The sequence below is a fragment of the Oncorhynchus clarkii genome, chromosome 19 (assembly GCF_045791955.1).
Source record: "Oncorhynchus clarkii lewisi isolate Uvic-CL-2024 chromosome 19, UVic_Ocla_1.0, whole genome shotgun sequence".
NCBI classification, from domain to species: Eukaryota; Metazoa; Chordata; class Actinopteri; order Salmoniformes; family Salmonidae; genus Oncorhynchus; species Oncorhynchus clarkii.
Genome location: NC_092165.1, coordinates 36,341,332 through 36,361,857, shown reverse-complemented (window position 1 = coordinate 36,361,857; position 20,526 = coordinate 36,341,332). Strand labels below are relative to the sequence as shown.

The 20,526-nt window shown below is 44.3% G+C and overlaps 1 protein-coding gene across 1 annotated transcript in view; it reads left to right on the top strand.

The window, feature by feature from the left end:
- Nucleotides 1-20,526, top strand: part of LOC139374232 (CDAN1 interacting nuclease 1) — an 82,125-nt gene that overhangs the window by 39,128 nt on the left and 22,471 nt on the right. Inside the window, exons 7-11 of the mRNA XM_071115258.1 lie at nt 210-289; nt 564-613; nt 2,586-2,653; nt 4,868-4,933; nt 5,381-5,486. Of these exons, the coding sequence (XP_070971359.1) occupies nt 210-289; nt 564-613; nt 2,586-2,653; nt 4,868-4,933; nt 5,381-5,486 (370 nt within the window). The remainder of the gene's footprint in view (nt 1-209; nt 290-563; nt 614-2,585; nt 2,654-4,867; nt 4,934-5,380; nt 5,487-20,526) is intronic.

Sequence of the window (20,526 nt, the reverse complement as noted above, 5' to 3'; positions counted from 1 at the left end):
AGAAATACTGCAGTAACACTGGCAGCAGCAGGGTAAATTATGGTAAACCTGACCTTGGTGTTTATCTACTCTGTTGATCCTCCACCTTTGTATCTCCTCAGTCACTGTTACATTTCTAAAAGGTTTGTGGTATTTGGATTGGGGCGTTGTTGGGACTGGGATGACTAACGATAGTTTGTCTGCTGGCTTTCTCTCTGTCCTACTCGCAGCCTCCAAGCAAGTCCTCAACAACATGCTACGGGAGCCGTCTTTGATTCCAGACCAGGCTTTAGCCAATCACGTCTACCAGGTATTTGAGTTATACGTTTATACTGTAGCAAATAACATTATAATTCCACACAACGTAATTTAATTATCACTGAAATAGTGAATGTGTGTTATTAGTTCTAAATGAATCCGTACTGTATCTATCTCATGTTTAATGTCCTGTAGCAAGTCTTGCGTGTGTGAGTTAAAATTCAGAAATATTAAGCATGATTCCCAACCCTTTTTAACGGGTGTGTGGGCTTCTTTCTTCCTTCCCCCTGCCTGGGTGTTGTAATATTTCTTCCCCCTCTTTTCAGTGCACAATAAATGACTGCTGTTATGGACCACTGGTAGACTGCATCAAACAGTATCCTTACCCATAAATGTTAAGCCTGAAATTGACGAGGAGCTATTGAAGGGGATGAGATGTGTCTGGCTTTACCTGACATAAAAGTTCTGCTTCAGAGGGGAAGTGTTTCATCCTGACTCGCCACCGTCCCCGTTGCAGGGGTGGAGGAGAGGAGGGGTGGAGGAGAGGAGGAGGCGGCTGATGTAAATGCATTTCTCTTGTTCACAGAGTGAATCAGGCCCAATGTTCTATGCCACAGGAAGGGGGTAGGCATGCGTATTCACAGCCATTTTCTATTTACTTCCTGTGGGTTAAGTGGCTCTTGAAATGTGACAAGTCCAATAGAACAAATGGACCAGGAAGGGGGATACTGTAAGTCGAGAAATTAAGCAAAGTTGAAGTTGTTCTGGGCCCCTGAAAATAATTGTTTGAGTTATCAGCAATAGAGTACATTGAATGTTGTTTTGGCAAATATGACTTTCTACCATTAGAAAGGTGTCTTCTACTGCCATTATGCTACATTGATCTTTCCCTGTTTGCCTGTTCACCTGCCTGCTCAGTAAAGAGAGCAGTCCGAGTTATCAGCACCATGGAGAGTTCTTGGCGTGTCACTGCCACATGAAATATAGCCCTCCTAGCTACTACCCCTCTCTTTCTCTCTTTATCTTATTCTATCACACTCTTGTTCATTCTCTCTCTTTTTCTCACTTGATCATTGTCTCTCCCTCCCTATCAGTGCAGCAGTGCAGGCCCAGTGATCAGAGAGTGGGAGATGGGCAGTCATGGGCTGTCAATGCCAGGTCACCACCACCACTACCTCCTCTCTCTTTCCCTCTCTCCCAGATAGGAAGGCGTGGGTTGGGGCAGCAAGAGGGTGCAATTGGGGGGGGTCTATTTGAATATTTAGGGGCAAGCAGCTGGGGAGTGCTATGTTTGCGTGGGGCAAGGATCGGGGTGTGGTGGGGGCTTGTTCTCTGTTCAGGGGCGGTCAACCCTGTCCCATCCTGCCCTCCGTCCTCATCCCCCCCCCTCTTCACCTTCCTTTCACCCTCCTCCCTCCAGCGTCAACTCACATTCACTCACTCCGCCACGGCCAGTTCATGATAACCGCCCCACTCCTATGTGCTTTTGGAACGGCTCCATGTGGACATCAGAAGATTGGCTCTGCTGCGTGTGTCACTCAGGGCATGCATGTATTAATCGTGTGTGTGTGTGTGTGTGTGTGTGTGTGTGGGGGTGGGTGGTGTGGGGCGGTTTAATGCCTGAAGGAGTTTTAGCATTTTGCCAAAAAAGCTAATTATGCATATATCTGCCCCTTCATGAATGCAGAATGCTTTCCACAGTTTCCCTTAATTCACAATGGCATTTATTCTAAAGGCACATTTATTGTTTGTTTTTGATTATTCATTTTTATGAGCAGTACGGTCCAGAAGCTGAATGCGTTTTGCCAAATTGGCACTTGCTCAACATTTTGTTTCCTCAGAAAAGTGAGTTTTTGTAATCTGCAGATTTGTTGTTTAATTTTGATGGATGGCCATAAAACCACTGCTCAGATTATGTTGGGTACGATACGCATATACAGCACATAGCTTAGCATGTCTCATCCGATGTCAGGTTGATGGGTAACTTCAGTCCCTGTAGTAACACATACGCACACCCTTACATACTCTTAATTCACGCACACTCTCACGTTGTTGCCACAGCAACCCTTTTAAGGGAGGATTGTCGTTTCCATAGCAACCACCTCCCAGGTGCAGTGGAATTTGATGGATTTGTAGGGAAACTGTTATTCTCTCTCGAATGCAGTTGGACTTATCATTAATGAGTGGTAAATGCTGTGCCATTACAATGTGTTCTCAGGCTATGAGTCACAACCAGTATGTGCTAGATTTGATCTAGACTCTCGAGCGACATCCGTGTTTATCCTTTGAAAAGTGAGTAAAAGTGACTGAGTGCTGGTGGGTGTATGTCCTTAACCATTCACCCCTAGTGCTATTGGCCAGGAGGCCGAGGTGCTCCTACGTGACAAACTGAAGGAGAGAAACCTGTCCTTCTTAGGTAAGACTACAGCTCTCTCTCACACACCACAACAGTTAGCTAAAGTAATCTGGCCATGCGTTCTGTTTTTTTCACAGGAGGAGAGTTAAAAAAGGAAATGTGGACACGAGTGATGTAGTGGGTGTTATCTCCCATTGATTTACTAACAACCAGGAGCTGTGTTATCTAATACCCTGTATGTTTAATTCATGCGCTAGCCCAGTATGAATATTTGATGAAATAAGAGCTTCAAAGATACTGACCTAATGTTTGATACTCAGGTTTCCTCACTCAAATGCTTTCATTTAGAACATTTTACAAAATGGTCCGTTTCTGCTCAGATTTATTTTCCTCCTCCTCCTGAATGGGGTGGAGAGACATGAAGTAGTATCTGTTCCTTTAATATTAATGCTGTTTAAGTGTTCATCTTCAGTATTGTAGTCTCATGACTAGATTATTCTAGGAAAGGGTTTTGCTTATACAACACAACCCACATAGCTGAATTCATGTTGAGTAACATGTTTCTGAGTCTGGACGAAATACTCATGTAATGCAAGTATCCAAACAAATGCCCTGGTTTTAATGTTGTATTAGCTTTTAAGCATTAGTCTGTTTTTAGCCATAATCACACTGTTGACCATAACAATTGGTAATTTCCCCTCAAGCAACGCTAGAGGCTTTTCAAATGTGTTTTCTACTTTATTGTGGCCTTCCCTCCCATCCACTATTGTCTTGTCCAGATAGTCTAGGTTAAGGTAGTGAGTGTCCAGGTGTGAAATTGTTCGAGGGAAATTTCCCCCATCCAATCCCCTCGGTCAGATGAGTGATGAAGGGGGAAAAAAGTAATTCCCTCTGTCATTAAGACGATATCATTTATTTGGGCCTGGAGTGTTGACCTTCCTCCAGGCCTGCGTGGATGACTGTTCTAAAACTGTCACGAGTTTAGGGGCCTCAGCATGGCGTTAGGGGCCACAGAGGCAGCCCTGCCTCACGACACCTAGCCTGATAAATGGATTGGAAATAAGCTCCCCTACAGTCGGGACGGGCCATTCATTTTAATCAAAGGTGATGTAAAAAGGGGATTGGCGCTGCATGACAATGTCAACAGCCCTGTAGGTGTTAGGAGAGAGACCACACCGCCCCTCCACCACCACTATGGGCCTCTGGCTGTAGGCTGCCTGCCACAGACCTTCGCCTCTCCTCTCTCAACCCTCCACCTCGAGACCACTCTCCGCTCTGTCCCCCTTTCTGGCCCATTAGTCGAGCTTGGCTGGTGACGAAGAGGCAGGCCCCCGGAATTGAATGACCTGGTCAGACTGAGTTTTAAATCAGGTGTTGGGCGGATAATGGGCGAAGCGCGCCAGGAGTCAAGGACAATGGCTGCGGCCCGTGCAGGAAGGGGTCAGGCTCACAGCGGCTGTAATGCCAAGTCTCTGTCCCTTTCTTTATGCTTTATGACGCTCCACCATCCCATCTACTGCTGCTGCTAGTGGAGCTGTGGAGAGTGGAGTAACTACCAGGCTTTATACCTCCACCATCCCATCTACTGCTGCTGCTAGTGGAGCTGTGGAGAGTGGAGTAACTACCAGGCTTTATACCTCCACCATCCCATCTACTGCTGCTGCTAGTGGAGCTGTGGAGAGTGGAGTAACTACCAGGCTTTATACCTCCACCATCCCATCTACTGCTGCTGCTAGTGGAGCTGTGGAGAGTGGAGTAACTACCAGGCTTTATACCTCCACCATCCCATCTACTGCTGCTGCTAGTGGAGCTGTGGAGAGTGGAGTAACTACCAGGCTTTATACCTCCACCATCCCATCTACTGCTGCTGCTAGTGGAGCTGTGGAGAGTGGAGTAACTACCAGGCTTTATACATTTTGTGCAGTGGCAGTACAAGTGTCAGATGTAGCTAATGGTTTCACTGTTTTCTGCTGTCCTCGGCTGTGTCTTGGTGCTTTTCCAACACTGAGCTTTTGTTATCAGTGTGCTGCGGTGGTAAAGAAAGGCATCTTGGATAAACTATGCTGGTTGGTGTGAAAGACCTACTGGATTTCTGAAAGGTCAATCTAGGGAAGATAGAAACCAAGCCAATGCTTTTGAGTGGATACAACATTATGAATGTTGCACTATATCACTGCATGCTGTCACCAAATAAGTGTCAGCTTTTCTTTAGGTCTTTCAAGGACTATAATATGGGGAAATGTCAAAATGCTAAAATTACTGTGATTTCTGCAGATGAAAACCAACTGCGAACCAAAGGTTATGACAAGACGCCTGACATTATTCTGGAGGTGCCAATCGGTACGTATTTATTTACACGATAAATGTCAGCGGTGTTATTTCATTTTCACTTGTAACTGCTATGGTCAGTTAGCTAAAATAGCTAGCCTTTACAGCTCTTTTGGATATGATTACAAGTGTCAAGCCTTTGTAATAACAATACACATTCCCCTTCCATTCTAGTTGATGTCACTGAAAAGCTTCAAGGTCTATTTAGCAAGAAAATGTCACATGTCCTCATCCAAATGCTAGTTCTATTGCTTGCTTGCTTATACTGGCTGATTAGAGCTGACTATAATATGATTATAGTTTAAACAATCCACTTGTGTTTTTTTTTTTATATTGGGTGGATAGACATTCTAAAGGACTGTTCTCATTTGGAAAACATCTTAGGCCTGAATGTAAAGGCATGGTTAGACCAGGGTAAATGCACAGATCTATCACCTTTTTTGTGTTTTCTTGTTTCAGCTGTGGAAGGCCATATTGTCCACTGGATTGAGAGCAAGGCCTCGTTTGGGGACGACCACAGCCATCGCACCTACCTGAACGAGCAGTTCTGGAGCTACTGGAACAGGTACGTCTTCTCGTTGATTTCCACACTGCATGGCAAAACCACCCAAACCTGCAGTATACTACGCTTGCAGTACACTTTCTAACATCTTCCAATCAAACCCCTTTTCACATCATTAGCCGCTCCCACCTTTTTTTTTTGTCTGTTGAAGGTAGGTCACGCCTAGGTCATATAGCTGTGTGTAGAACAACTTCCTTCAAATGCAGGTCATATCCACTCCAAACATCCCCACCGTGTAACATTACCCACTTCCTCCCGAAGAGGGTCGCTGCATGGACGTACGTGTAGTTGGACTAAATTACAAAGTCACTTCCATTAAGAAACGTCTCTGGGGCTGGATTGTTTTCCAGACTACACAACACATTGTTTGAAGGGAAACGCGGTGAAACGGAAGGGTGATTAATCCCTTTGACTCTGTTGTCATGAGAACCCCTGGACAGGAATGAGGGAGGGGGGCTGGAGAGTCCCACCCCGGGGAGGAACGGAGGCGTGCTGCCGGCCTCGTGTAGAGGCCCTTGCATACAACACAGGACCTCTTGTCATTGTCTCCGAGTAGTACTCACACTCCAGGCATCTGCCAGGGAGTCTCAGAGAGGGAAGCCAGGCCCACGGCGTCTCCCTGGAGGAGTTAACGAAGTTTCGTTTTAAAACAAACTGTAGCGACAGTGGAGGGGAAGTGAGGAATGAGGGGCTGTAAAACAGCCGTTTGTGAATTCTGCTTTCTCAGAAGATAAGTATTTTTTTCATCTGGTCAGCAAATTTAGAAATGGTGCTCAAGTAGAAATCCGTAGTCCTTGGGTTGTACTGGTGAAATGATCTATGATGTGTACCAGAGCATCATTCACACCGTTGTGGCTCAAATAAACCCATATCGTCCCTCTGAGCACCCAGACCGCCCGCCTGCCTGGCCAGTAGGGCTTCTCTTACTCACTCACCGTGTTGACGGCTTCCATAGTGCCAGGCGCCATGGAGACCCCACCTTACAGGTTTAGTAACCAAGTGACCGACACAACAACCCAAGTGTGTTTTGTGTCAGGGCATGGCGGAATAGAATTGAGGAGTGAAAGCGCTCGCGCGTGGCCTATCTCTCCTTGCCTCGACCATGGCTTCCAAATGCACCGAGCCTGAAAGGTCACACCCAGCGCTCCTACCCCCCTCCAAACAACTTGGCCACTACAGCCCCAACCCTGGCCCCACTCAGCTGTGACGGCCCGCTGACACACAGTGATATGGCGGCCAGTGCCGGAAGGTTCCAGCCACCCCATGCTGTGTCCAGAGACCAGGCAGAGCCAGGCTGTGTGGAGAGGCTGTTGCAGAGAGAACAGCCTTAATTTGTTTGGTTAACTGATAGTTGTCACTTTGTCTAAAAGGTCATAATGGCGAAGTAATATGATTTAATCTGTTTTCCAGCAGTGTGATAATGACAGTTATAATTGACAGCAATTTGTCAGTCTCGTATGTCACAAATATAACTACTTGGATTCTTTTGATGATATTACCGATATTTATATTAAAAGGTAAATTAGGAAACTGAGGTGGAATAGTTTTACAGCAGGAGAGCGTTAAGCATGTGTATAGACAAATGACTTCCTGATTGACTTAACAGATGCCATCTAACCAAACATCTGCCTTCCAGGGAGGAGGATTCAACAATATACTGAGCAGTGAAATGAAAGCGACTAGCAGGATGCCAAGGTCATAATCAACAATGTGTTTTATTTTCTCAGTCTAATATAGTTTTATTTGGAAATGGCATGCTTCCCAAAGGCAGGGGGGATAGAAATGTTCTGAGCTCTGTGGCATTTGATAATGTTGGCGACCCCAAGAACCCAATGTCACTGGAGTGTGACACTCGAAGGACCATCTTTGATGGCTGCCATTTTTAGTGGGCCTCATTAAAGCCCCTTTAAGAAAGTTGTTGACCAGAAAAAAAGTTTGGCCCGGGTTCCAGAACATTCCGAGACCATGAGGGGATGAATGGCGTTTTAATGAGAAAACACTTGAATGAAAACTGTCTCAGTCGATCAAATCTGACATGATATACGAGTCAAAGTTTGAGAGACGGGTCTTTTATTCCTATTAGGTCCTATGATTAGTACCACAGGCAGCACGACACGGCAGCAATAACAGCAGACGACTGAGACTTCGCCTCTGTGCCCAGCCCAAAGTACATGTAGTCTGTTATTGTTATATTGAGAGGACAATAGTACTTACCCATCTTTTTATTTTTAATTTAACCTTTATTTAACTAGGCAAGTCAGTTAAGAACAAATTCTTATTTACAATGACGGCCTACCCCGGCCAAACCCTGGGCCAATTGTGCGTCGCCCTATGGGACTCCCAATCACGGCCGGTTGTGGAACGTCTACCTGCTTCAACAGAAGCTCTTGGTATTAAACTAGAGTTATGGAATACAAAACGGATAAACTGATTGGAAGATGGCATCTCTAAGCCTAAGAACCTAAGATATCTGTCCATTCCTGTCTTCATTGGTATTCAGTGCAGTGGCCTTGTCGGGGTGCGTTAAGGAACTGACAGTGTAGATCCCATCATGTCAGCCAACAGCCTGGTCAGATAAACGCTGCCGTGTCAAAAAACATGTCAGTTTCTTCAGACCCCACCTTTCCCAGCACCCTTGTAATTTTTAATTGACATTTACTGCTGACATTTTGAATGCGTTCCCTCGTGTTGTTAGGCCTGCATGGCAGAGTCTGAGAGGCATGAGCTGCCCCTGCACTTAGTGTGTGTGTGTGTGTGTCGAAGGGAGGAAGGCAATGAATTTTGGGTCACTGCATTGTTTGCAGTCACAACCATGTCAAGCCAGAGAGCGAGAGAGCGAACAAGAGAAGGGGAGCGAGGGAGGGAGAGAGAATGATGGGGTGACATCATCCTCCCTTCTCTTCTCATTAGCGGTATCATTTCATGTGACGGGTCCTGGAGGGCTGAGGGCCTTTGTGTTTGTCCATTCCTTCATTCACCCATTCTTCAAAGACCGGTTCCAGTGGAGGCAGTCCCAGCCCTTTGGTTTCCCTTCTACATGACCTTGTAATACCACCGCCACATTGTGGAATGACTTCACTACTCCTGACTGACGTTTCCAGTGATTTGCTTATTTTTTCATGTATTTCCCTCCCTGCTTTTTAACCGAACTTCAGCACACAGGGCTCGCTTTAATTGTTCTTTGTTTGCCCTCCAGCCTTAAAAAGGGAGCACCGGCTGTGTATTTCCTCGAAACGAAAACACAACATAACTAATTTTCCCTCCAAAGCCCTCACCAACAGCATTCATCATCCAAACAATAGTCTTGCCAACACACTAACCTCATAATAAACCCCTCTTCAGCGGAGTGAAGGGTAATGACGCTGAGCCTCGCTATGAGGCTCCGCGAGACGAACGGAGGAAGAGACTGGCGTGTTCAGGCCCAGTGCCTGGATGAGATGGTACGGCATTGCCACGGCAGCCATTGGTCTCCTCTACCCATCAATCTTTTGCTGCTGGCGTTCCAGACTCCGAGCCAGGCAGAGAGAGCGACAGAGGCAGCCTACTGAATGGGCAAATAATTGAGTTATCAATCTCCCCCAACTATCCAGAGTTGCATAAAAATTATTCACCTGCCATTGAATATTACACAAATAATGAGCCTCCTGTGTGTTTTAGGAGAAGTGGGTTTCCTAAGGAACTGCCCCCGTCGTTCCTCCATGATAATGTAAATCAATTGTTGGCAAAGGTTTCCTAATAAATGCTGGGTGGTGGGGATGTGTTTGTTCTAGATGTATAGTCATTTATTATGCAGACGTTGGTTGGCAATTAGCCTTTGTTTGTGTATCTGAATGTGCTCTGGCGGTCTGTCATGATTTACAATGCTATACGATACGGGTTGTAATGGTTTTGTTTGACTCATTGATTTAGGCCATCTTGTTGGGTCTCTTCTGAATGATGTGTGTATCGTGTCTTTGAGAGGGGACAGGGGACTGGGCTGAGGGGTGAATGTCCGTCTGGGATGCCAGAGTCTCTCCTCTGATCTGGCCATTGGTGTTACTTAAAAGCAGCATTTCTGACAGGGGGATACAAAGTGCTGATACCCGTTCTCCCTCCATCTATCTGACGCTTGTTGTCCAATTATTCTTTAGGCCTGTCTGTTTAATGACCACAGTGAAATCTTGATCGCCAAGTTCACATTTTTCAATCATTTCCCAGACACTCAAGTAAATCATAATGTAGCCTCGGTTTTACCAACACATCTCACTTTATCTCTAAATGATAATGCATCGGCTAAACAAACCCCCAAAATCTCATTTTCCACAACAAAAGCCTTTTCCAGTCATTGTGATATGATATTGGTACAGATTAAAAGGGCAAGTGTAGAACTAAATAATTAGATTCCGGCTTCATCCCACCCCCACCACCACACCATACAGGACGATGAACGGCCTTTGTGGAAATGAGCGTGATCGCCGGCCCACTCTCTCGCTTCTACCCAAAGTTAATCAGCTGTGCAATTCGTAAACTGCAAATGTGTCAGAGTTGAAAATGTTAGCGCTCCTAATGGAGGCTTGAAAAGGTTACATCTGATAAGAAGCTGTCAGACTTCCACAAAAAACTGATTTATGGCATTATAATGGGACAATATGGCTCATTTCTCCCTCCTATGAAACAGGGGTGAAGACTTTTGGGTTTGCCATATACATCATCCCGTTGACCACTTGCCTGTTGTTGACGTAGATGAAACGCACTCTCTCCCAGTAGTATCTTCTTCCTCCCTCTTTGTTCTAATGATGTGAAACTGTTTCATATTATTATATTGTCTACAGATTACGCATAGTTTCCACATTTTCAAAGCACATGTCAATGCTCATTCTTAAAGATCCACTATGCAGAAATGTCTCCACCGTTTCCTGGTTGCTAAAATTCTAATAGTTCACCTAATTTCAATTTATTCGACAAAACAAGCAAGTATAGTGTAGAGAATCGTTGTACCATCTAAACCACTGAGAAATATATTTTCCATAACCACTAATATAGTATTTTCAGCTGTTTTGAAGCTGGTGTACAAAACCCAAAGTAAAAGATCAAAAATGAAACTTAAAAATGGAAAGCATAGAAATATCACACACAGAACAGATCTACTGCTTCTTAGATTTGCTTTCACTGTGAATGACAGATCTTTCCCCCATAAATGAACAGAATCTGGTAAATCTGCTCCGTGACACCTTGACTAACGAACAGATAGAGAGCTGTTTTATGTTAGATTTTATATTAGTTGACACAGCTGCAATCGGACATCTTGATTAATTTCAGAACTTTTTCCAATTATTTCAGACACAACTGTGTGCTACCGTTTTTACAGCAGAAATTGCATGATAATTCTGTTATAGTCTTAGCATGGTCAATCTGATAGCCCTGACATCAAATTCAAATTTGAATGTAAGAAATTGCTATAATGTGTTCATTTTTAATGGATATGTCCATCATTTTGTGGTACATCCTTAAGCAGCAAGGCCAGGAATGTCTAATTAATAAATTGTAATGACTTGCTCTCTTGTGGACAAGTCTTGTTGCGTTCAGTTGATTATGTATCTGTCTCTATAGGAAAGTGTTATGGTTGGACACTATGAGATACATGATAAGGTATGTTTGGTTAGGAGAGTATCCTTTGTGCATTTGTGTGTACAATACACAGTGTACCGTGTGAGTGTGTACATGTGTGTAATGCTGTGTATGGTGCACGATGTTGTGTGTGTGTGTGTGTGTGTGTGTGTGGGTAGGCAGTTTATGGGTAAATGGGAGTGTACTTTTGGCCCAGTGGCAGAAGCAAAGCGGGGCCATCATAGAGCCAGAGCAGATAGAGGTTGTCACCTGAGTGGGGGCCGCAGCCAGCGCTGATCCGATGAGGCCAGACATTACAGGGCCGTCCTCAGGAACAGGGCCCCGTGCCTCTGGGGTGCCAGTGTGACAGGGACAAGACCTGTGTCGTGCCACACCGCACCTCGCCACCTCACCTCGCCACGAGAAACATGTGCAAATAGGACAATAGGCACCGTTGGGCCATTCCAAGACTGGCGATAGTGATGTTGATTCACAGGGTAGTGGTTCCTTTCTGAGAAGGACTCCTGTAATTTTCAGCGACGATAGTCCTACGTTAAGAGGACAAACTGAAGTGATTGTGTTGCTTCTTTACGGACAATGTTTTTATACAAAGTCCAGGTGTGGATGAGTTAATTCGACCCATTCACTGTGAAAGTGTTGACATCAGCTTTTCTGGGTAGAAATGTCCGTAGACCTCCCGACATCGTCTTATCCTCCCATTCATAATGTTGTGGATACCCCATGTGGAGTTGGAACGTGCTCCATTTGATTGTTTCCTTTGTTACAACATCCTCTTGGAGAATATACCACAGCTAGAAAAACAAGTCCACAATGGAGGTCCCCCGGGGCTTCCAGAGAGAGTCTTTCGGGCCACAGCTGTAACACATCACACCGAGCTGGAAAGCTACATCGACTCCTGTATAACACGAGCAACTCCGAAATACTAATGGCAAATGACAAGTAGGCTTGATGCTTTAAGGATTTCATGCTTTTAAGGACGCACATTTGGGTGCATTGTTTAAGGCGTCTGATGTGTAATCCTCAACACTTCAGGTCTCCAGCAGCCTCGGGATTTAACCGCTCGGCGTTAAGCCTCCATGTCACCTATTTATTTGACTGGGTTTGTCTCTGCCTGCCTGCGCATTATCCAAATTTGTCGTTTAACGTTGAGGGCGGCTGCGAGTGGCTTTGACACGGCGGGCGGTGTGTAGAAACGAGAAGCGGGACACAAAGAGTCACCCCAGCGTTAGGGGGATGTCCCCAGCCTTGCCGTGTGACAGTTAGTTTAAGACGGAAAAGAAAGCCTTCAGTAAATGGAAGAGGCAACATGAGCAACGAGCCTCATGCCTCACCAACAGATTTCTGTTTGGTTGCGGAACTTCTCTCTCTCTGAAAATGAACTAACATTTTTTTGTCAGCCTTCAAGATTTATGTCATCAAGACTTGTAGAGCCATGCGTGTTATTTAACAACAACAACAAAAATATTTTTCTTCTTCTATGGTTGACCTTCCGGGTTTCATTCCAGGCAGAAGTCAGCAGCATTTGTCATCCCTGTGAGATCCTGTCTAGGGGGCGCCGCACAGAGAGGAGTGGGCCTGGATTAGAATGGCTTTTTGTAAAAACCCAATTATACAGGAGAATTCTGATGTCTGGAATGGTTTTGAGCAAACGCGGGCCCCTGACCCCCCCAAAGACATTGGGGCCCGGTCGTGTTAGAACCGACGTGACGGGAGACGTGCACTGTTATTTCCCTGACACAAAGATTGCCTTGTGAAAAATGGTGTGTGCACGCCGAGCAGAACGACCACTCAATCCACTGTATATCACACCACACACAGGCCAGTGCACACACACATTGCACACGTTGCTGTCGGAAATGTCTGCATGTATAGAAAGCTACAAAGAGATGGCTGAAGATAGTAGGATAATTATGGCTGTGTGGACTGGGTGTTGTCATATGAAGGCTGTGCTATTCTAGCATGCTGACTCAAGCCATTGTAGGGAACGGCAAGGGTGGCTTGAATACATTTTTATATACACACACATACTGTTAGGAGAGGGTTGTTATAATGTAATGTATTTCTAAGGGCCCTCAGATAAAACCCCTGTAAGTGTTTTATTTTATGTGGCTCCACAGTGGGCTTTAATAGCAGCCCAAAGTCAGAAACTTTGAAACGGCTTAATTGTGGGGCTACGGGTGCAGAGGAGGGCAGAAAAGGCCCATAAGTCATCAGCTATATCCCTCTATTGTACACAGAGGGCTAAGGAGAGCACTGGACCATGAGCCTCATGGCTGTCAAGAGGAAATGGAGGCGGAAAGAAGGGGATCCATACCCTGCCTGCTCCACGTTCTCCGCCATGGCTTTACAGCTAAAATATGCCCAATTGAACGGAAACAATCTGGGCTTTTGTTTTTCTATCTAGCAACATTCCCGTGACATTTGAGGAATTGCATTAGGTGTACAGGGAGAGGTGTCTCCCCCCCTTCTCTTTCTCTCTCTCTCCGGTTGAAATGGAGAGAAGAGGAATGCATATTTTAGTTCTGGTTGTGCTAGCTTCAAGACATTTCAAGTGTTTAGCAGCTTTTTGTGGAGGATTACTTTTCCCCCTGGTATTTTTGATACTAATAGCCACTTGCATGTAAGTCTGATTTTACAGTATAAAGTATGGTAATAAAGGGGTAATGGTTAAGTTAATCTTCATTTTCACATAATTTGTTGGTATATTCATTTTTGGTCTTTATATTTATATATTAATCTGATAAGGACAGACCACTAAATGCAAATATTGACATTAGTTTGTGTCCCCCCAAAAATCCATGTGTTGAATAAATGTGATAATCTAGAGAACATAGATGTTTTTCCTTTTTTGTTTGTTTTAAAATAGCAACTCTCTAACACAGTTGTCACTCATGGTCTTCCTAGACCCATCACTCATAGTGTGGTGTGGTGCTGTGAGCTGGTGATTAGTTCTTTATAGATAAGCCACATAACTGCTTCCTGTTTCTAGACCCACTGTACCTTGCTCAACCCTGTACTTTTTCTGCTGTGTATTTCCCTTCACCCCCCTCTGGGTTTTCTGGGCACCCGTGCCGTACATTTACCCAGTTACACATCTTGACGTTATAATCAAGGACCAGATAAATTACGCTGTAGAAGATTTCTTTTCCTAATCTGGAACAAATTTAGTACAAAGTGGAACAATGTGGTACGTACCACTCTGCCGTGTCCGCCCACACATTACAGTGTGTAATAATTCAGCCTGTGATGTTTTCCTAGATCTCTTTTCTGTTACAGTTTGACCTCTGTGTGTACTGACCTCAGAGAGTCACACACATGAAGGTCCTTGGCTGATTTGTACCCGAAAAGAGTCTTTTGAGACTCAAAGGGCGACTCGGGGTCAACCAAAAGTTGTTGTTTTTTCTCGTGTGTTTTTTTTTTTACGGAACCCATGGTTGCCGAGAGGTCTTCTTGAATAAATTACAATTAGCGAGCAGCCTTCGCTACGAAGCCACTCTGACTAATAGGAGGGTTATAAACGAAACTCTGAGAAAATAAATGTCACCAAACACCAGTCGCTCCTTATTTCCAACCTAATCAACAATGTCAGGAGAATAAATGCATTTCAGATATTTGCAATCATTTTTTTTTAAGTTCATGTTATATTGTCTCCATTGTTTAGTGTCCTTTAATCAGAATGGTGTTCAAATGTAAAGCTTTTCAAAAAATGAATCAATATACAGTTAAGATGAGCAGTTTTTCTTCTCTTTTAGCTTATCTGCACTTGAGTAATACATCTAAAGTGTAGAAAATGAAATCCAAAATGTAGATGTAATGTATTAGGTAAGACCAGTTCTACATCTAACGGTAACCCTGCCATTGTTTGATGGATGTACCATAACGCAATGTATTCAGAAACGGATAAAAAGCGGTTGTGTTATATCACTGTATTATTTCTCAATAATGACATTAACAGGGCTGTCAGATAAATAGATATACCCATGTAATACACGTTAGTACTTGTCTTTATTTCTACGCTGGCTTGGCATTTGCTGAAGAGATTCAGCAAAGCCAAGTTTCCCCCCAGCACTCTCCTCTCCCGCCTCTGGTTTGAGTCTCACGTCTCTCGCCGGCCTGATTGCCTGATAGTTTTAACATCCCTGCCCTCGTAGCCATCGGTGGGAGTGGCGTGTTAATCAAAGACACATGAGGAGCTAGCGTCCAAGCTTTGACATTCTGATTTCACTCATCAATTCTGGAGGGCTAATGTACAATATCTATCAGGTCAACAGATTAGCCTCTTCGAAAGCCTCGCACATTATATAAACGATTAGGTGAAAGGCAGTCGGGCACTAATCTAAATCTCCTATGATAAATGGGTCCCTCCAACCAGAAGTCCTTGACTACAGATATGTCCTGGTAATGTTCTTTATTTTTTTGTGGGCCGTAAATGAGGCCCAGAGTGCAGACCTTTGTGGCCGGGGCTTGAAAGGGTTAACGGAATGGTATGATCCACTGTAATGTTTCATCAGATGCGGGAGGATGAAACGGACAAGGCAGATATCCCAGTCCTTTGGACTGATGCCCGAGAACAGGCAGACATATATATATTTTTTAAACAAGTGAAACACAAACTCTGTCCGAGTTTGGGGCTTTGAGCCACTCCCTTTGAATGGCGGCCGCGGAGACGTCAAAGAAATCCATTTCTCATTTTGAGGGATATCTCTATCAGCTGGCGTGTAGGCTTGCGAATCTTGGTCCATGTTAAACCCAGGGTCTGTCTCTTCAATGACGGCTGTATGTTTGAAGGTGACCAGTCTTGTTTTTATTATGGCCGTCTGTGTGTCAGGGAGGTTAGAAATGAGGGGGCAGAATAGAGTTGTCTGGTGAAAGGACTCTGATCAAAAGTGCCACTTCAATTTGAGCACAGCTGCGGCTAAGCCAAGGCTGGCTCGCTGTCCAGCCCGGCCGTTCACGTTCTCTTCTCCTCAGACTGGAATGAATGTGAAAACAATCGACTTCAGACAGAGTTGGGCCCGTCCATTTCTGATCCCAGCAGCAACTCCCACTCACTCAGTCAATGTGAGCTTTATCATACTGTAGTTTTGTCATGTTTCAGAAACTTATAGTTTAGCTTTTAGTTCACCGGCTCAATACTTTCTTCCTTCTGTGTGGGTCGACAAAAAATGTCATAATCTCGTTATGAAGAACAAACCTTAGGTCAACCATGACAACATTGACTTCACAGAGAGTATTATTCAATTCTTACTGTCTTGTACTGTTAATTTGAATCACATTTGAAAAATAGGTTTCTTGATTGCATTGGCATAGGAAAGAGCAGTCCACTACACCTCTCCTAATTTGGCGTTGAGGGGGTTTAGCAGCTTGGGGAACTCTATCCTCTGAGTTGCTGACAGTCCACAGCCTCCTGAGTCCCCACTAAGCAGGGTGTCGCGGTCAGAGAAAAGACTACCAGCTCCGTTTTGAGTAATCGTTGTGGTTTGAATTAGAATAGGGGAAAAATTCTCTGAATAATGATCGCAAAACATTTTGCCTCAGCTGCCTGGGTGAAACTAAACACGCTGGTGTAAAACTTTTAAGCAGCTCTTATTTTCTCGCCCGTTTTTCTATTGTAGCGCAGAGTTCATGGGAAACTCGCCCCGGGGTTACCTGCAGCCTTGCAAAGTGATGGGGGAAAAATTGTCATGGCCACAAGAATGTTTTTGTAGTTAGTTGAAATATGACTAACCTTGTCAAATGTCATTTTGAATGAGAAAGCAAACATATTTTAATCAACGTTTTTGAAGCGGGGCTTTTTAAACCGTTGACTCCGGCAGAAAGGGGTCAGCTAATTGCATCGTTTGATGTCATGTTTGGTCTCCCTCCCCATTTTGATGCCACTGCGTGGAAAGTTATACTCTCGCCCCTCCTCCTCACACACACACACACTATTTCTTATATACACACACACACGCCAAGCAAATGGAAAACTACTGAAAGGTCTTAACATGCTCAACGCTGTAATCTTCTCCAAGTGTATGCTGCTATTTCCTGTCGGCCCTCTTCTCAACTTCCACCTCCAACTCTTCCCTGCATGTATCACCCTTCCCACACTGCTCTGACAGGACTGGAGGGGGACCAACAATGTCCCTCAGGGCTCGGTCCTAAGTCCGTGTCAGTCTCCTGGCTGGCTCGCCACCACATCACCCCTGGTCTCTCTCCACACCATAGCTAAACACGGAGGGAGCGCTCCCTGCTATGCCCTCCAGCGGGCTCGGCTCAGTCTTTAACTACACAACGGCCCGTATCGCTTTGGCTCTCATAATTACTGTTTTAACAGCACAAGAGGAGGGGGAATATACATTGTAAATTGTGTTTGACAACGTGGGTTTAGTGGTTTTGTCGTGGCTTGTCTTGAGTTATTAGTCAGACTTCCACAGATAAGGCCTGATGCTGAACATACCCTGGTGACCATTGTAGGAGCAGGGCCTTATCACTCCCATTGATTTAGGGCAAGCCCCCTGTGACAGAGGTCGCTGTGCACTAAAGCTATCCATCATCCAGGTTTGATTTCTGTTCAGGCCTGTCTCCAGGTTGTCTACATGTAGACAGTCTGCTTGACACGAGGGCGGAGGGTTGGGTTGGGAGGGTGGCGCAATGTGGAGTTTACGCAAACAGCCTGTTTTAAGACATACAAGTAGTGATCACTTAAAGGAACATGTGGTTATTGGTTGACTTGTGTATTTTAAATGGGTGATTAAGAGTGATTTGAACATGAGAAGGCCCTGTTTGTTTAGTTGGATTTAAAAGACTGGGCTGATCCATAGCCTATTTATCCCACCCTACAATGGCCTGTCAGATGTGGACCAATATTACCTTAATCCTTCATACCTCACAACAAGCTACATCTAATGCATTTATTTATCAGATATGTGACATAATTGTAAATTCTGATGCTTTTCCCACACTTTATTCCCCAAGGCTCCAAAGCTGGAGGCTATCCCATATAGATATTTGCTTTTTCACATATTTGAGATGTTCAGATTTTCCACTATTTAAATGCAAACGATAATTTTGTACCCAATGATAAATAATGTTATTCCTAAACTCTGTAGAACAGTATTTTCTCTTAGCAGGGGTATTTTCCCCCATTCGTCTCAAGATGGGTGTTTATTGCTGTTAGTGTCGTTCATGGCCAGACTTGTAACTTTTGGCTTAAATGTTGTATTTACTCTGGCGTCGATTTAGGAAATCATACTTTCAAATATGCTATGATTCGTAATATTGATTTGTCATGAAAGTTATTTATTGCACTTTTATTTTCCACAACTGCTGCAGAAGTCGTAAAGCTGTCAAAGACTGTCCTGGAGTGTGATTGTATTGTTTTTGGTACTTTTAGTGATTTTAAAAGGTTTTGAAATAGCTGTATTGAGTGCTTTAGAGAATGGTACTCCAGGCAGAAGGTAATGGCTTTGTTGGTTTTGTGGAAAATGTCTTTGTAGCCAACGTGTTATGGTGCTGCTCTGCTCACTCTCTCCCTTCAGAAGATGCCTTAAGTAATTATTCAGTCTAATCAAAACCGTGTCCAGTAGTTTGAGAACCCCTGGATTTATACGGTGGATTTCCGTTCAATACAAGGGCAGCTTAAAAATGTTTTATGGTTCTCTACTCACATTATATTCTCTCCTCAAGCCCCTCTAAAATGTGTCACATCCCATTACACAAATGTGGATATGCTAAATTATCGAGGAGGGTTCTTATGCTGAATATCTTCTGGATATCTTGTTCCCTGCTCTTTTTTTTTCTCCAGTTTGCTGAGGGTTCGCTTGTTGGCTGGGGGGAAATGTAGGTCTTTAACTCTGGGAAGTTGTCTTGAATTTTCTCCTTTTTGGAAGATGATGTGTTTTTGCAATTCAAATATTTGCTCATTCTCCTCTCCAGCTCCGAGCCCCTTTGATGCAGGGAAGTTCTATCAGGCCCAATGACAGTGTGAGTGTGCAGCCTGACAGCGCGAGAGGCAGAGCCACACTATTTCTAGCCGCATATTAAAATGGCAAGGAAATACAACATCTAAAATGCATGCAAATGACTGCATGTTTTGCATGCTGATATTTTGGTGATTTGGAGGCTTGCATATTCAGGTGGTGTGCAATACATGCAAAGCTTCAACCACGTTAATTTAGTTAATGTGGTGTGTGTGTGTTTGATCTTTTTCTAAACAAACGTTTCTCGAGAGGGGGCCCAGAATTTGGTAGATTTACTTTTGATGAAAGGGTTGGTTCATGTTTTTATGGCTTTAAGTGGAAAGACACACTTTAAGGCTATACATTAGGCCTATATTGAGGAGAAGATAACTGATGCTTTTGGGATATACGCTCATCACCTTGGTTCACTCAGAATGCCATTGATATCTCTGGTCACACCTGATCTATTTATTCAGACAAGCTCTAAGAAAGATTCCAACCCCGTGGTCTCCTTTTCCTGTTATTCCATGTTTTTTCTGGATCATTTCCGTACAGGTTCTGGGAGCGTGCACCATCTTTGCAATAGTGTCTGCAGGATTCTAAAAGCAGAGATACCCATATTCATGTCTTTATTGCCTGTTCTTGCCCTTCACCACAGACCAAACCCAAGACGCACAAAGCACTAAATGAGCCTACAGCGTCCTCCTCCTCCTCCTTAATGTACAGAAGATATAAAATAATGAATTGAATTGTCATCTCCACGACCAGCCGTTGCACTCTGCACCCTATAATTCCAACCTTTTCTCCCCCTCTTCCCCTCCTATTTTTTTTTCTCTAAACAGCAATTAATCTCATTTTTTTTGTCCAATTTCCACCCCGCTCCTGAAGTCAGAGCGAGTCCCCTGTTTTGTTCCTCTTTGGCTTGGTTCCTGTGCATAGTCATTAAAGGCCCAATTAATGTCACCCTTTAGCTGAAGAGTGCTCATTTTTATTGGGGAGCTGACAGTCGCCGCCATGAGTGGCGCAGTGTAATATGCATTAATTGCCCCGTAACACTGGTAATTACCAGTTCTTCAAGCCTCTCAGTAAACTGTCATGCCCAGACACGACTGCTTTGAAATAGATTACTCATTAGGGGGACCTGCCCTGTTTTCCAATGGGGGCTCACTGTGTTGCCATAAAAAAATAATTCTGGTGCTCTTGAACAAATAGTTGCCAAGAGCAATTTCCTATTACAACTTCCTGGTGACGGGTCCTCTTCTCTCCCTCTCTCTCTCTCTCTCTCTCTCTCCTCTCTCTCTCCTCTCTGTTTGTGCTGCCGTTTCAGCCGTCACTGGAGGTGAGGGGTCAGTAAGGTTGAGACGGACGTCCATCACTGATCTTAAAGAAAGGAAAGACGTTTATTCATCATACATTCACCTGCTTTGGTGCTTTCATTTTCCCGTTTTGGGTTGAGCTTAGTTCTTATTCTCCAGTACTAATACTGTATTTTT